We start from the raw sequence: 16,309 nt of genomic DNA on the forward strand, positions 1-16,309 counted from the left end.
GTTTGTCCATTGCTCCTGTGCAGCTGGACACTTTGTTTTTCCATGCTCTTGTTGCCCCTCCTGCTCTTCTCTTGCCCATACAAATATGAAAAATCAACAGAATTCTGACCCCTGGAGATCATGGATGAATTTATATCAGATGTGCAATTTCACAGATCACTCCCCAGGGTATATTATCCCCAAAACAAATGAGAGATACCAACACCTGAGAAGATCTGGAGCTGGATCTTGCAGAAAACAGTGTGAGAAGGCAGCTATGACCTTACCCCTAGAGCTCCCCTGACAAGCGCTTGCAGACTTCAGTTCTCTCAGCGACTCACAAGAAAAAGGTAGGTTGTTCTGCAGCAGCAAAACTAGTCAAGAGACAACTCCAGAGAATACCACAGCACAAGAGGGGTCACCTTCTCTCTGAGTCAGCACCATTTTAGAGTTGCTGTTCTGCAGTCAGAGCTTTATTTCATATAGTATAAAAAAATCCATCCTCAAATTCTGATCAGTAAAGGTTTCCGGGCTCTATTCTCCATGAGATTTGTTGGTTTCTTCCCTGTCTTTTGAATGTGGCATCACACAGACAACTTATTTTTGCCTCCCTTGAAGCCACTTGGAGCTTCAGACTGGGTAATCTAATGGTGGTTTTGTTACAGATGAGCAGCTGCCACATGACACTGCAGAACCGGCAACACTTTCGTGGCAGGTCAAGCAATCCCTATATAAAGTCCCTAAATTGCTTTCAGTGATGGGGAATATTCAGCAGTTGCTAAAAATAAAGACAGAAAAACATAACATACCTGGTTTCTCCAGAAATTATTTTAATATTCGTGCAGTGGGCATATGCACACTGTACTCGGCACAAAGTACCACATCCTTCAAGAAAGTTTGCTGCCCTGCAAGCTTCCCACACACAGAGCACAAAAGTAGACTGCAGTAGTCTGATGATACCGTCAGCACTTCAAACAATAGCATGTTTGCTGTCATGAGACTTCCTGCTACTATTAAGGCTTCATTCATTAATAAGACTTGGAAGAACTAGAACGTCCACAGAGGCATTCCACAAGCTGCCAATGGTACAGCAGCTTTGGTAAGTTTTGATGGGACCACCAAGAATTCATCAAACAACACGGTGGCTTTCAGAAGTGCTCATGGTGAAGGTTACATGATCTGTGTGTTTGAAAAGCCTTTGGGACAAAATTAAAAGCTTTAGATACAATTTGCTGTGTCTGGAAATTTATACGCTATCAATGATTCTTCAGCTAGTAGGACAGCAAAATTTAGAGCCTATTGTCCCTTACTATTCCTTTGATCCAGTCCAAATAGTTGAGGATCTTGGTGTAGAAGCCATAACCTTCGGCACAGCCGATACCCCAAGAAACAATACCGGTAGCCACCCAGCGACCACTTTCTGTGTCTAACACTGTGAAGACGCTCCCACTGTCGCCCTGGCAGGTATCCCGTTTGATTTTGAGGAAGCCAGCACAGAACATGTTCTCAGAGAAAACCATAGGTACAACTCCCTTCTTCTCGTCCAGCCAGCTCTGACACTTCTCTCGAGCAATCGCTGGTAGGCTCACATACTTCAAATCGTTTGAAATAAAGTTCTTTTCCACACCGAAGCCGCTCACATAGCCCATGTGCCCATCCATGTAGAACGTGGTGTTGGTAGTATCTGGGAGACAGATGGGCAGTACTGTAGGGCCCAGGGTTACTGGGTGCTTCAGCTCCAGCAGGGCTATGTCCCCATTGAAGTTGTGGTCATCGTTAGGGTTGTAATCTGGGTGGATAAAGATCCTACGTACAGGGTGGTTACCCATCTTGTGGAGCTCTTCTACTTTGGTGTGGCCGAGGAATATGCGAGCCTCCTCTGCCAGCTGGTCCAGGCTTACACTTTTCCTCACTACCCCTTTGGGGAAGACGGTATGGGCAGCAGTCAGGATCCAGCGGTCTCCCAGGAGTGCACCACCCCCTCGTCCATGGATGCTAGTCAGAGCCTGCCAAGGGAAACTGCCTCTGCTTGCCAGCTTGCCGCCCAAGATCCGCTGGACTTCGGTGATGGGATTGACCGGCTTCCCACACACTGTAGAGAAATGCAAGGAGATCGTGACACCCTCTGTTGCCCCAGCTTGTCTCTCGCTTTCCTACACCATCGCTGTTTGATTTCACCTTATTTTTGCCTTCCTGGACAGATTTCCCTGTCCTCCCTCACTGACACTGTTCTCCTTGACTCCCCTCCTTGCATGTTGTCCTGGCTTTGTACTGACCGTAAGCATGAATCGGTAAACGCCAGACAAAGGCAGAGTTTTTTACTGACCTGGCAAGCAGGCAGGAATCCTCGCTTGGCCATCTCCATCCACCCAGGTTCCCTCAGGAGAGCAGGTGAATCTGTCTGTAGGGTGAGACAGAAGTGAATGAGATGCAGGCCTGCAAGCATAGCATGGGAAGAAAGAACAGAATAGAATACAAGTAATTTTCAAGGAGTTCCTCTCTCCAAGGTTTCCCAAATGCTGCTCTCAGCCCTTCCATCTCAAATCCACCCTTTCCCAGGAAAAGCTGCCCGTGGCACAGTCTGGAACATCTCCATCTGGGATAGCATGTATATCTTTAAGAATCTCAGTTCTAGGTGACCAGTAAAGTTCAGGCACTGCTTCTGTAGAAAAAAAGCCTGAAGAGCCAGCTGAGCAAAGTCTTAACTCCACTCAGTCCACATGCTTACAGAGCACTGTTGGACCTTAGCTACCCGAAAGAAGGGAGAGAAGACGACCTGGATTTTAGATTCAAGTTTCTAGTCTTTGTAGTTTGCAGAGAGTAGGACAAGGTGGTTTGTTCCAGAAAGAGGAAGAACATGAGTCAGTTACTGTACATGCTCAGTATCTATTTCTGAGGCTATATACAGGTCAGCTAACTCGCCTGTCACTCTCAACACAAACTCCACTGCCTCCATCATTTTTGCATTTTTTAGAAGGTTTGTGCTGGTGACTAAAAATAATTTATAGACAATTTAGCTTACACTGTATTGAATGCTTCCAAGAAACTGCTGTTCTCTTTGAAAATTGACTAAATCACAGTCACTCCCCATCAGAATTTGGCTGGTGCTGATATTTACTTGCTCCTGATTTTTTTCCTGATGAGACTGAGCTCTGACTCTTTAGGAAGGAGTTAAACTCAGACGCAAGAATAATTAAATACAACATTAGTACCAACTTAAAGAACTCCTTAGCTGCTTGCTCCTGGCCCCAGTGCTAGCATGTCACCTCTCTCAGGCATGCTGCACAACTGTGGGTCCAACTCTGGCAACCATATCCAGGAACTGATTCAGCTCAAAAATCTACAATTTTTTTGTGGAGGCTAAATGAGCGGCCAAGGCAAGGAAATCACGAACTCCTTACACTGTTCTTGTAACCAAAGCAGCTGTGTCATCCAATCATGTCTCAGGTGCAAAAAGACGGCATGTGAATGGTTTTGAATGTTGCATTAATTTTTCTGACCTGTTACACAAAAGCAGGTATTTCTGCATGTATGTTATTTAGCCCTTAGACGTCTCTGCTGCTCAACAATATTCCAAAGAGGTAAACAGCATTGCAGTGGAGTGGAGTGTGAGTTTGTATTTGCATCTGTAGCAACTTGGACTGGTGTGATGAGGTTTCAGAATTTCGGGGATTCCCACACACCATGCCTTGAATTTCAGTGAAAGAACAAAGTGCACTAGAGAAGAATAAATCGTGACTACAGATGAGAGACTAAGACCTTCTGCAAAAGTTAAGGAGAGCGTGGAGAAGGGATGTGGTGGACTCTGGGAATGAAGCAAGGTGGGAATACGCTGAGACAGCAAGCCTCAGGATCCATGCTGCAGAGCCAAGGAAAGACTGGAGAGCCTTCAACAGGAGGAAAGCATGAGACCTAAGCCTGGGGAGCAGAGACAGCTCTGACTGGAAAGCTGAGAGGGCTTTTCACACACAGGTTTCAATGTCTGTGTGGGATTTGAACTCACCACCACCTGCTCCAGTGACAATGTGATAATACGGCTCATTGCATTGGTACGTGATCACTGACTGGTAGTTGTTGTCTGCATGTTTGTTAACATAGCTGAACGCCCCATTGGTCAGGCCTGGAGGGCTGCCACAGTTCACAACTACAAAAAAGAGGAGGAAAAAAAAAAAAAGAGGTGAATCAAAGACAGCCTTACTGCTTGCAGGTTTAGGCCTGACTTGGATTGTGGCCACAATGTGAAGGATGGAGAGGAACAGTTACTACTGTAGGCAGAGAGAGGTTGTTCCAAAATGGATCCCGAAAGGGGATCTTTTGCTTTTTAGATGTTACAACATTACAGCAACTTTTTTAGTGATATTTGAGTTATTTTTGTAAGGGAGGAAAAACATTTACATTTTTGCAAGCGGAAAAATGTAATGAAAATCAACAGTGGACCTCCACAGGTCCTTCCAGCCAGCACATTCATGAGTCTATGGCCAGGCAAATTGAGTCACAAAGGCTGAACTTCCCATGTTCTTGGAGGGGGAAAGGTACAGCTGGGGGCATAGTTCCTGTTCTCAGATCACTCACTTTCACAGCGGGGCATGGATTGATGCCATGTCCCATCAGCCTGGCAGACAGCCGTGAAGGACAGCAGCTTTTGATTGCCCTGCATGGGAGAGAAAAACATCTCTGTTGATTGTGAAGAGCCTTAAATTCCCTTCCCCACATTAAAATATGATTCTATCTGCCCATCTTTTCACTGCTGTCCAATAGTTGCTCCTCTGCAGTCTGTTCCAGTTGCTGTCCTCTCCCTTTGCTGCCTTCCCTCCATCCTGTGTTTGCCACAGGCTACAAATTCTTCATAGCAGGCCAAGATATCAGCAGCCAGCAACCATAAAACCGTGACGAGTCTGGGTCGTTACCCAGCCCTGGCAATAAGTTGGCAAGGGGGGCAGGTAACATCCTCTGCTTCTGAGCTCCTACCCTTCCAAAGAGATATTCTTGTTTACCGATGTTTCCTGGGATCTTTGCCTCTCGTCTTCTACCAGGGCTTCGTGAAGCAGTAACTGCGTAAGGAAGGTGGCTAGGAAAGGAGAGACGACTGGAAGAAAGCTGACAGAAGCAAGGAAGAAACAGAAATTGCAAGAGGTTGCCACGAGTGCAATCTCCAGAGAAAGTTTTACTGAAAGGTGAAGGACTTACACAAACTGAAGAGAAGCCAGAATACAGCTGAAGGGAGTGGATAAGGGATCTCACCTCCACCAGATTATACCCAGTCTGGCACGTGACAATGAAATAGTCCTGAAATTGATACACACGCTGCAGGTCTCTGATGATGGTAAACCTATCCCGTGGGACAGGCTGCGGGCACCGTATTTCTGTCAGAGAACGGGACAAAGTAAGCTGGTATTAAGAAATGGTGCAGACAGGCTGCAGTAGCCTCTGGGGAACAAACGTCTTACTCTCCGAGGTGTAGCGGATCTTCCAGCCACGGCTGAACCCTGACTCATCAGTGAGGAAGAGTATGTCCACCTCATTGCTGTTGGTTTCAATGCTGCCAGGTGACTGCTTGCCACAGAATTCACCGATCTCTCTCCCTCGTACTTGGATCTGATGAGGAAAACATGCATCACCGGGACAGAAACACGCATGCCTGTCTGCCCCAGTATTCCCATTTCAACTTGGACCAAGTTTGCCACAGTGCCTACGATGGTGAACGGGGCTGGTTGTCTGACCCATCTTTGCCGATGTCTGCACAGACAGATCAGAGCAAAGCACTGACCGACCACAAGCTCTGCTTCTCCCTTATCACAGGAATCAGAGCCATCAACCCCTTCAAATCCTGAGATTAAATCAAAGGGAGATAAAACTGGATGAAGGATCATTTTTTTGGCTACACTCACAGGGGCCTGTGACCCAGAGCTTCTGACCTCAGGACAACGGTAGTTGAGTGCACTGAGGGAGGGACAACGGAAGAGCTCAGTCCTTCACGCTGGGGCATTCTCCTTGTACTGATCCCATATTTCTCATGTGAACAGTGGTGTCCCCACAGTTCGTGTCCAGGTCTGGCAGCAGGGTTGGAAGCAGTTAGTTAATCTCCAGTACCTTGAGCTGGTCATAAGGACAGTGGACTTGCTGGTGGTCATCAATCTCAAACGGTTCCAAGAACTTGAGGATGACAGACAGCCCCTTTTGCAGACGGATGCTGTAGTTACACCGGAGGTCTTCAGGATAGGGATGGGGATACTCAGGGCTGCTCAGGTACCCAGATGCCTCTGTGAACAACTCACTGCTGCACTCCACTGGTGTAGAGGAAGAAAGCAGAGGTCACATTGCGCAGCTGTGTCTTCTGCAGCCCCGTCAAGTGCTCCCTAAATCACTTCTCCCACCCTTCCCGGTCGAAGGCCTCCTTCCCTGGAACCCTCTGATCTTTCAAAATTTCAGTTTACCTTTGCAAGAGTGGTGGTCACTCTGAAGCTGGTAGCCAGTCCGGCAAGAACAGAAGTAGCCACCCACGTAGTTGTGGCAGAAGTGCTGGCACTGAGGCCTTTCATCTTCCTCAGCAGCTCCATTAGGGTCACATTCATCAAGATCTGAAGACACAGGAGATGCAGGGACAAGGGAAGAAAAGTGTTAAACTTCTCTACTGTACGTTGGAAGTACATGGAGATTCATATCCTTGCATACAGCTTCTCTTTATTTCCCTAACAAAGAGGCAAATTGGTTGGAGACACACAGGCTTCTTTCTGTGTGCTAAGGGTGCTGCCTACTCACCCACAGCTTGGTAATAGGCCAGGAAGCCCCTGTAGGGAATCACCGTGCCATTGTCTTCATTGGAGAAATCGGAGTGAAACGCCAGACGCATCCTGTTCCCCTCAGATACAAACTCCTTTCTTCCTGGGTGATTGCCTGTGGTTGACCCAAGCTGGCCACAGTATCGGCCCAAGTTCTTCTTGTCTGCTTTGACCTGTCAACGTTAAGGGGAAATCCCTGTAGCCTCATAAGATTCAGTCTGCTGCATGCATCGCTATTACCCAGCCACCAGCTGCCAGCACCTGCTCCACCTGTTTCCATCTTTAACTCCTTCCCTTTGTGGGAGGCATGAGAGGAGGCCCAGCGAATGAACAGCCACCACAGGGGGTGGCCACTAGATTCCCATCTCCAGCCACCCCCTTGGCCCAGGTATCTATGTACATACCGTAACATAGTCGTAGAAGCAGGATTCAGATGGCTCTAGGTCAAAATGTCTGAAGGTCAGCTTCACCACATAGCCTTCTGGGACGTGGATATCCCAGGTGCTGATGTTATTGTTGGGATATGGCTTGGGATAACCGGGGGATCTGATCTCCCCAAAAAGCTTTCTTGGGACCAGACTGGAACTGATCACTCCAAAAAAGGGAAAGGCCCACAGGAGTAAAGGAATGTGCCTGTGAACATGGCAAGTAAACGATGACATTGCACACAATCAGGTCATCCAAAATCAGGGGAGACTTCACAGGTGACTTGTGCACTGTCTAATGGAATCCAAACACGGGACGCCTGGTTGCGGGTCCAGCTTCCGGCTTGGATTGCTCGGGAACGAGGAGGACAGCTGAACCGAAGACACCAGCGCTGCCCAGGTCCCAGCAAGGCGCTGTGACCCAGCCAAGGAGACTCGCCAACCCGGGAAGCGGCCTGAAGGGACACGGGTGACTTCTCTGAGCCGCGCCCGCCCGTTCCCAGCAGGGATGGGGCTGGGGCCCTCGGAACCGGGGGCAGTCTCGTTCCCCCTGGCCCGGGGCCAGCGGGTCACGTCTGCTCACTGCTGCTTCAGGACCTTCCTTCGGCGAGGGTCCGAAGACCCCAAGCTCGGCCGGCTGAGGAGCAACCCCGCCGTGCCTCTGGGGCAGCCCTCCACCCAGCCGTGCCCCCATCCTTCCCCTCCCCTCCTAAAACTGGGGTTTTACCCCTCACTCTGCGGGTGTCCCCCGCCCCACCCCCCCGCCCCAGGGAAGGGGGCTACCGGCGTTCCCCCAGAACAAGCCGCCACGGAACCACCAGCCGGGCAGACCCTTCCCCCTCAGCCCGACGCCCGAGTACCGGCGGGGGGCAGCGGGCAGGAGCTCAGCCCACCCCGCACCCCCCCCGGGAAGGATCCGAGCCCCCTCCTCACTCACGGGCTCCGGTCGGCTGGCGGCCCGGCGGGGAGAGGCGGGGGGGACGGCAGAGTCAGCCCGGCGCCGGAGCGGGACCCCGGAGCCCGCCGCCTGCTGCCCTCTGCCGCCGGGCCGCCGAACCGGGGCTTGGGGCCGGGGGGGGGCCGGCCCGGCGGGCCCCGGGTGGGCGAGGGGGCGGTGGCTGGAGAGCCCGCCTGGGGCTCGGTCTGCCAGGCCGCGGCCGCTCCGGCGGTGGGGACCCCCCAAAGGTGTCCCTCCGGGGAAGCCCCCCCCCCCCCCCCCCGGCTCCTCCTGGGCGGTTTGCTGGGGTAGGGAGAAGAACAGAAATTTTAGTCTTGGAAAATTAATTTAAACTTTTATTTTTTTAAAAAAAGGTGACACTCTCAAAGCAGCCGGGTTTTCTCTCTTCTGGTTTGCGGAGGAGTGCTTTGGGGTTGTTTCTGACGGGAATTGGGAGCTTCTTCAGGGAGAGCAAGAAACCTCAGACATTCCAGTTAAACAGATATTGATAAAAAACCGAACTAATTCTTTAATTAGAAGTAAAATTAGGATTAAAAGCATTCTGAGGACAAGTCCCCTTCCAAGAGCCCTTCTTGCTGTTTGTTCTGCGAGCATGTTCAGCAGAAATGAGACAGACACATACAGCCTTCAGTGTCTGATGGGAAATGAGAAGAGGTCGCAACTCAGAAGCACGCTTCAGGCTGTTACCAGCACAGCACCCAAGACACCTATTGTGTGCCACCAGCTTTGTACAGTTTAAAATTTCTTGGCCTTCAGACTCTGGTGTGAGAGGTAAAACACCCTTTTAGTGTCCTCCCTTGGAATCATGGGGGGGGAAAAAATAGCAACTAACCTTGCATTGAAATCATAGGAAATAATTTGCAGCCACTGAAACATGTTGAATAAAGATGAAAATAGTGTTAAAAAGAAAAAAGAAAGCTTCTTTGGTATGTTTATGGAAGTGCATTGAAGACTAGAGAACCTGCTCATCAAACGCCTTTGAATTTTTATCTGAAAAAAAGATCACATAAACATGTAATTAGTGCCTGTGTAATAACACCATGTGGCTCCCGACATCAGAATTAAGATCAAGCGGTGGACACTACCCCAGCACTTCCAGAGGTCCAGACAGCTCCTCTGCGTGATGACCATACTTGGGCAGGCTCACTGCTGCGCCATGCCGTGCCGGAGCAGGTTCTGCTGGCTCGCTGTCCCACCAGGACAGTTTACTCAGAAACCACATCTGGAAGGTAGCTGGCAAGCGCTGGAGACTACTGTCTGAGACATCTGCTATGAACAGGTCACTGGTGGGAAGTGTTCCCTGGCAAAGCACCGACAGACGGAGGTGACTGAGGGATCATTTGTGAGGAAGCCGATCATGTCAGCGTGTTCTCCAAGAGGAATCTTACACCCAGAGGGCACTGGTAGCTCCCCGCGGCACCTTCAAGGCAAACCTCCCATGCCTCCATTTCCTCCCCCCCTGCCCCGGTAACACCATCTTGGGTGTTCCGTGGGTGTTATCTTAGAAATCATAGAATCATAGAAAGTTTTGGGTCGGAAGGGACCCCTAGAGGTCATCTAGTCCAACCCCCCCGCAGCGAGCAGGGACACCGCTAACTAGATCAGGTTGCTCAGAGCCCTGTCCAACCTGGTCTTGAATGTTTCCAGGGATGGGGCCTCCACTACCTCTCTGGGCAACCCGTTCCAGTGTTTCACCACCCTCATTGTAAAGAATTTCTTCCTTATATCCAGCCTAAACCTACCCTGTTTTAGTTTAAAACCATTACCCCTCGTCCTGTCACTGCTGTCTCTACCAAAAAGATTGTCCCCATCTTTCCTATAGGCTCCCTTTAAGTATTGAAAGGCTGCAATCAGGTCTGCCCGCAGCCTTCTCTTCTCCAGGCTGAACAAGCCCAACTCTCTCAGCCTGTCCTCATAGGAGAGGTGCTCCAGCCCTTGGACCATTTTTGTAGCCCTCCTTTGGACCCGCTCCAACAGTTCCATGTCCTTCTTGTGCTGAGGGCTCCAGAGCTGAACGCAGTACTCCAGGCGAGGTCTCGCCAGAACAGAGTAGAGGGGCAGAATCACCTCTCTCGACCTGCTGGCCACGCTTCTCCTGATGCAGCCCAGGACACGGTTGGCCCTCTGGGCTGCCAGTGCACATTGCCGGCTCATGTCCAGCCTTTCGTCTATCAGTACCCCCAAGTCCCTCTCAGCAGGGCTGCTCTTGATCCTTTCATCTCCCAGCCTGTATTGATACCGGGGATTACCCCGACCCAGGTGTAGGACCTTGCACTTGGCCTCGTTGAACCTCATGAAGTTCACACAGGCCCACCTCTCCAGCTTGTCCAGGTCCCTCTGGATGGCATCCTGTCCTTCTGGTGTATCAACCGTTTCACTCAGCTTGGTGTCATCTGCAAACTTGCTGAGGGTACACTCGATGTTGCTGTCCATGTCATTGATAAATATACTGAACAGCACTGGTCCCAGTACGGACCCCCGAGGGACTCCACTCGTCACTGGTCTCCATATCTTGAAGCATAGGAAGTTCTCTCTGAACATGAGGAAGAACTTCTTCCCTCTGAGGGTGATGGAGCACTGGAACAGGCTGCCCAGGGAGGTTGTGGAGTCTCCTTCTCTGGAGATATTCAAGACCCGCCTGGACAAGGTCCTGTGCAGCCTGCTGTAGGTGACCCTGCTTCGGCAGGGGGGTTGGACTGGGTAACCCACAGAGGTCCCTTCCAACACCGAACATTCTGTGTTTCTGTGGGTGGTAGGAGGGTACTTCGGCTGGTAAAGCGAGGGTGGTCAGCCGGGGATATGCCTCTCCGGAGCAGCCCACCTCTGATACACGTCCCACAGACTCGCCTGATGTGGCCACCACAGCTACGCCCTCCGCCCGGCTCCAGTGCTCCCGCTGGTGGCGTTCCCCTGCAGATGCTCTGTGCAGTCCTCCTCCCCGTGTCAGGTAGGAGCCAGGAAACACTCGGTACAATTTTTACCTCGGAAGGATGTCTGTGCCTTTCTTTGCTTCGGGTCAGAATACACAAAGGACCGCAAACCACACGTAGGACCACTGAACGCCAGAACTAGCGCCTGTTTGCTGCCTGCTCGGCTCAGCTGGGCTACAAGAGGACTGAACAATAAAACCAGACAATATCAGAGCAAAGTAAAGAAACTGTAGATCTTCAGCTCTGTCAAAGATGCCAGCATCCTCTCGTGGACAGAGACTCCTGCTTTGAAGACATTGTGTTGCAAGAGGAAAGAAACCTGCTCTACAGCCTCAGTGGCCGTGAGATCATCCTCTGATGTGCCGACCCTCTCATCCACTGAGAAGGAGAAGATGAGCTGGATACTTCATCCTCAAACCTGAGGCGAGGAGGACAGAGAAATACCTCCGCTGGGCCTCCTACAGCTACACCACCTACTGTACAGTACACCAGGGCCACAGACCCAGGCTCACCTGTGAACACCGAGCTGCTTTCCCAGGGCACAATACCTTTAACCCCTTGGTACCCATCGCAGCCTTTTGGGAACACTCTGCCACTAGCCGCAGGGCTTGGGCTCCACACAGCCAGGCCTGTGCTATCCAATGGCTCACCACTTTTTCAGAACAAGCATGCCACTCCTGCAGCTTGGGCTGGTAAGAAAATAAAGACTTACACCAAAATAAGGCTCAGGACTCTTAAGAGTGGGTCTTCCCCCTGGTATGAGATGGTGAGCAGCAGCAGCAGCTTGTTAGTCTGTTTCTGTGTCTTCTAACTCAAGGAGCAAAGCCGAGCGTAATACCCCACCAGGGACGGAGCTCTGCAGCGCCAGCCACTCGGCAAGGGGCAAGAACAAAGGCGGAGTCCTCCCAATATCGCACCTTATCCCCTGCCTTACGCTAGCATCCTCACCTCCCGCAGGCTCGTGTCTCAGCGATACGGTGCTGTTGTGCAAAGTCACCATCTGACCTAGGTATCTTGCCTATGGCATGATTACAAAAGAGAAAAAAACAGTGTATTATTAGCGCTAGTAGTTACTAACTGAAGCCCCAGAGTAGGCTGGAATAATATCCTTCATGATGATTACGACAGTGGACCACATCAGGTGGGTATGATTCCTATCTGTGGTTCTGGCATAGCTGGCTGCTTCCCGAAGGTGAGAGGCTGTTATGGCTATGTGACGGCTGCGGCAACGGGTCAGAAGCAACCCACTCAGCGTATCACCTCACACAGGAAAATTAGGTCGGTGGTTGGCATGCCAGTGGAAGAGTCTGGCTAACCACCTGAAGGCAGTAGCTGTTTACCGTCAAACCAGAATGTAGGCTCCAAAAAGGAAAATTTGTACATTTTGTACCAAAAGCTTTTGGTGCAGGGCCTGAAATTAGTTGATTAATTGTTGGGCACGCAGTCTGGAAGATACCAGTCTGGACATGGTGAGGTGAGCTAGGTGCTGGGGATCAGAAGCAGCTCCGAAGGGCTGACATTGCACGGAGGAGTAGGAAGAGGGCAACCGCTGAACCGGCTTCAGCTGCTGTCAGTCAAATCTCTGTCTTTTGCAACCTTGTGGTACAACAAAGATAACGTAGAGGCTCCTCACGATAGAAGGAATGATGGGCTGTGGAGGTCTGCGTGGAGCAGGTGACACGCGGGATGGTGTGGCTATGATTCCTCGTTGGGTTTGATTTGTATCCCACCCCGTCCGTGGATACTGACAGCAAGTGGCAGCCTGGGATGTCCTCAGAGATGACCCTGAAGAGCCAGAGGCCGACATTACAGGTACAGCTGTAGCTCCCTGACCTCTTGCTCACCAAATGCTCTGAAATAACGCTTTTCTCACTGCACTCATCTTTTCATTTCCCTGAAAAGAAGCTATTTGGAAAATGCTACTTTTTAGATGAGCTGCTGGACGGAAAAATTGAGAGTCCAGCGGAGGGCTACAAGGATGATGAGGGGACTGGAGCATCTCTCCTACAAGGAAAGGCTGAGGGAGCTGGGCTTGTTCAGCCTGAAGAAGAGAAGGCTGTGAGGGGACCTTATAAATATCTGAAGGGTGGGTGTCAGGAGGATGGGGCCAAACTCTTTTCAGTGGTGCCCAGCAACAGGACAAGGGGCAACGGGCACAAAGTGAAGCAGAGGAAGTTCTGTCTGAACATGAGGAAGAACTTCTTCCCTCTGAGGGTGATGGAGCACTGGAACAGGCTGCCCAGGGAGGTTGTGGAGTCTCCTTCTCTGGAGATATTCAAGACCCACCTGGACAAGGTCCTGTGCAGCCTGCTGTAGGTGACCCTGCTTCGGCAGGAGGGTTGGACTAGATGACCCACAGAGGTCCCTTCCAACCCCTACCATTCTGTGATTCTGTGTGATTCTGTTTTCTCAGCTTGGAAAGGGGCCTGTATTTTCAAAATCTGCCTACCTCTTGGTTCTCTGTGACGGCAGTAGCTACACATTTCTGAGCACCCTGCCCTTCAACCTTTTGATGGGGGACAACCACAAGTACTCTTTCAGAATTAACTCCCTGTGGGCTGGTGCACATCCCATTAGGTGTCTTCAGTGAAGTCTCTCTTTGGCACTGGTCCGGCTTCTCAGGGGACCTCGCCCCCTTTGGTTCTGCCCCTTGGTCTCTAGTTGTAGAGAGGAGCTGTGGACCAGGGGAGAGCGATGACGGCCCTGTGGAGACAACTGCCGGCAATGCCAGAGGGAGCGTGGAGGCTGGAGGTGGCGGCCGCGGTCTCCCACACGAGGAGGAGAGCCTGAGCCTTCCTCACCCTCGGCACCTTCTCAGACCCAGCCCTCGGATTTCACACGACTGTGCGAAAACCTTTGACTCTGAAGGACAAAGTTCTGTTCCCCACTGGCCCCGCTCAAGGAGCCCGGGACCCTGAGAAGAACGCGGGTGGACGAGAGGAGACGGCAGGTGTTGGTGGCCGCGGAAGAAGGGGCATCCTCCCCTACCCCTGCCCCCTCGGGCATCAGCTCTTGCATCCCGGGGGGGGGACACCGGGGACGCCGAGGGGTCCGGCTTTGGCCTCGGCGGGGGCGGCGCACCGGCCCCGCTCCTCCCCGCCCGGCTCTTATTCTGAAAGGAGCCCCCGTGACGGCCCGTCGCCCCCCCCCCCCCCCAGCCCGGCCCACCGCCGCCTCCGCTCCCGCCTCCCGCCCGGCCCCGCCGTGACCCCCGGGCGAGGCAGAAGGAAACACGCTGCGACGGCGCGGGACTCGGCTCTTGTTTTCTTTCTCAAGCCGGGGCAGGTCGTGCTCGGGGAGGGGGCGTCCAGCCCGGGCATCCGTCGGGGCCGGCCCGGGGGAGCGGCTCACTTCACTTTCTGGAAGACCTGGACGCAGACTTCGTCTTCAGCGGTCATGCGCTGGGGGAAGCGGGGCCAAAGAGGAGTTTAGGCCGGCTCCCCTACTCCTTTACCCCCCCATCCCCCCAGTCCCCGCACCGCAGCCCTGCCCGCCGTCCCGGCGCTGGCCGGAGGCCCCGCACGCTGCCACACGCCCTCGCCGACCCTCAGCGGGGTCAGGCCGCGGGGCAACGACGTCGCCTTCGCGGAGCGGTGTTAACTTTTAAACCCGGGAGGCGGGTGTTTGCGCGGACCCCCCGAGGTCCCGGGGCCGAAGGCTGAGCGGAGCTGGAGGGAAGCCGCATGGCTGGCTGAGAGCCCGCAGCGCCCGCATGGCGTGTCCCAACCTGCCCACCGCGACCGGGGCTTAGCGAGCTGCGCCAGACCCCTCCTCACCAGATGCAGCTGGTCCCCCTCCAGCCAGTGCCTCCAGCCTCGGTTCCTCTTCTCCCCGAGCTGCTCACACACCAGCTGATCCCCGTCCCAGGAGACAGTTGTCTGAAAGAAAGGAGCAGAGGGGAAGGCACGGTCCCGAGACAAGCGGCTCCTGGCTAGACAGGTTTCCAGTGCGGACACCGACTGTCCCTCTCAGACCCATTTTTGAACGCAGTCCCCCGATCTGGCGTCTCTCTGGTGGCTCCTTGGGACTGATGTTCTTTCTGGGAGATGAATGACCATCTGGCTTCCCAGTGCAACAGAGTGCTGCCGAGCGGGCTGACGTTCTGTCTTCTCAGGGCTTTGCTCCAAAGGATAGTGCCCTCCGGATCCCAAAGAACTGGGTTTCTGGCGGTTGGGTGCTCATCCCCTGCGCTGTGAGGGATTTGCTCATGGAACCACTTCTTCCCGGACCTGCCAGGGCACGCCAGCTCTGGGCCGGGCTCTCATCTGGTTCCTGAATCAAAACCCAAGCAAGTCCCTCAGCTTCTGGTGCACCCCAACCCGCCATCAGGCTGTGCTGCTTGGGCTCCTCACCTGGCACTTGCGCCCATCCACGGGACCCAGATCTTCCTCAAACTGGACCCCCAGGTCAAAATCCATAACGTAGTCCCGCAGGGAGGTGATGGTGCGGATGACCATGTGGTCTCCCGTGTGGATGATCTCTTTATCGGGCTTCAGGAAGCAAACCAGTTTTCGCAGGACCACGTTGATATCTGGAGGGTGAAAGGAGATCCGTTGATATCTGGAGGGTGAAAGGAGATCCGTGGACGACCCCCCAAACTCCTCTGCTCCTAGCCAGGGTCCCCCAGCCACCACCCGTCCTCCCCCCTCCCGACAAAGCGCCGGTGGCAGAGGGAAGGACCTGAGGGTTCCCAAGCCCCTTCCTCCCCGACTTCTGATGGAGCTGGAGGCGAGGGGAGCCAGAGGCGAGGCGGGAAAGGGACGAGCAGGGCGAAGGTACCTAAAGCGCGCAGGTAGTTGTCCATGTTCTCCTGGGAGACGAAGCGGTAATACCCGGTGAGGTTGGGGGGCATCGCGGTGGGGGGGCCCGGCCCGGCGGCGACGAGGAGAGCGGGCACGGAGCGGGACAGACGTGGAGCCGGGACCGAGCTGGCTGCCGGGCGGGCCAGTGCCCCTCTGCGGGGCGGTTCTGCGGGGCGGCCGGGCTCCCCGCCGCAGTAAGAGTCCCCGCGGCGGGGGGGCGCGGTAAAGGCCGGCCCTGCCCCCGCTCCCAGCGCCCCCGCCCCGGCTGGGGAGGACGCGCGAGAGCCGGGTGCCCCCCCCGGCGCCGTGCCCGGATCGCAGCGGGCAGCCGCCCCCCCCCGCCCGCAGCACCTGGCGCGTCGGCCCCTCGCATTGGCTGCCGAGCCCCGCCGCGCCCGTGACGTCATGCTGCAGTGGCGGGGCGGGGCCGGGCGTG

At 53.5% G+C, this 16,309-nt stretch overlaps 2 protein-coding genes across 3 annotated transcripts; both read right to left on the reverse strand.

Annotated features, from left to right (window-relative positions):
• Window positions 1–713: 713 nt before the first annotated feature.
• C1R (complement C1r) lies at window positions 714–8,198 on the reverse strand. Its single transcript, XM_075438612.1, has 11 exons — window positions 8,121–8,198; window positions 7,163–7,638; window positions 6,739–6,931; window positions 6,414–6,557; window positions 6,070–6,266; window positions 5,427–5,574; window positions 5,221–5,342; window positions 4,552–4,630; window positions 3,983–4,123; window positions 2,306–2,380; window positions 714–2,071 (listed from the first exon to the last, which is right to left on the reverse strand). The coding sequence occupies exons 2-11, from the start codon at window positions 7,418–7,420 to the stop codon at window positions 1,269–1,271; spliced, it is 2,160 nt and encodes a 719-aa protein (XP_075294727.1). The 5' UTR covers window positions 7,421–7,638; window positions 8,121–8,198; the 3' UTR covers window positions 714–1,268.
• Window positions 8,199–14,286: 6,088 nt separating this feature from the next.
• RBP5 (retinol binding protein 5) lies at window positions 14,287–16,163 on the reverse strand. 2 transcript variants are annotated; one of them, XM_075413000.1, is made up of 4 exons: window positions 15,851–16,163; window positions 15,424–15,631; window positions 14,848–14,949; window positions 14,287–14,472 (listed from the first exon to the last, which is right to left on the reverse strand). In XM_075413000.1, exons 2-4 carry the CDS (start codon window positions 15,526–15,528, stop codon window positions 14,419–14,421), a joined length of 261 nt encoding a protein of 86 aa, XP_075269115.1. In that variant the 5' UTR covers window positions 15,529–15,631; window positions 15,851–16,163; the 3' UTR covers window positions 14,287–14,418. The 2 variants fall into 2 exon arrangements, with proteins under 2 accessions (XP_075269115.1, XP_075269107.1); XM_075412992.1 differs by having other exon boundaries at window positions 15,424–15,602; window positions 15,851–16,010.
• Between the last annotated feature and the right edge of the window lie 146 nt (window positions 16,164–16,309).

The sequence above is a fragment of the Opisthocomus hoazin genome, chromosome 1, assembly GCF_030867145.1.
Source record: "Opisthocomus hoazin isolate bOpiHoa1 chromosome 1, bOpiHoa1.hap1, whole genome shotgun sequence".
Taxonomy (NCBI): domain Eukaryota; kingdom Metazoa; phylum Chordata; class Aves; order Opisthocomiformes; family Opisthocomidae; genus Opisthocomus; species Opisthocomus hoazin.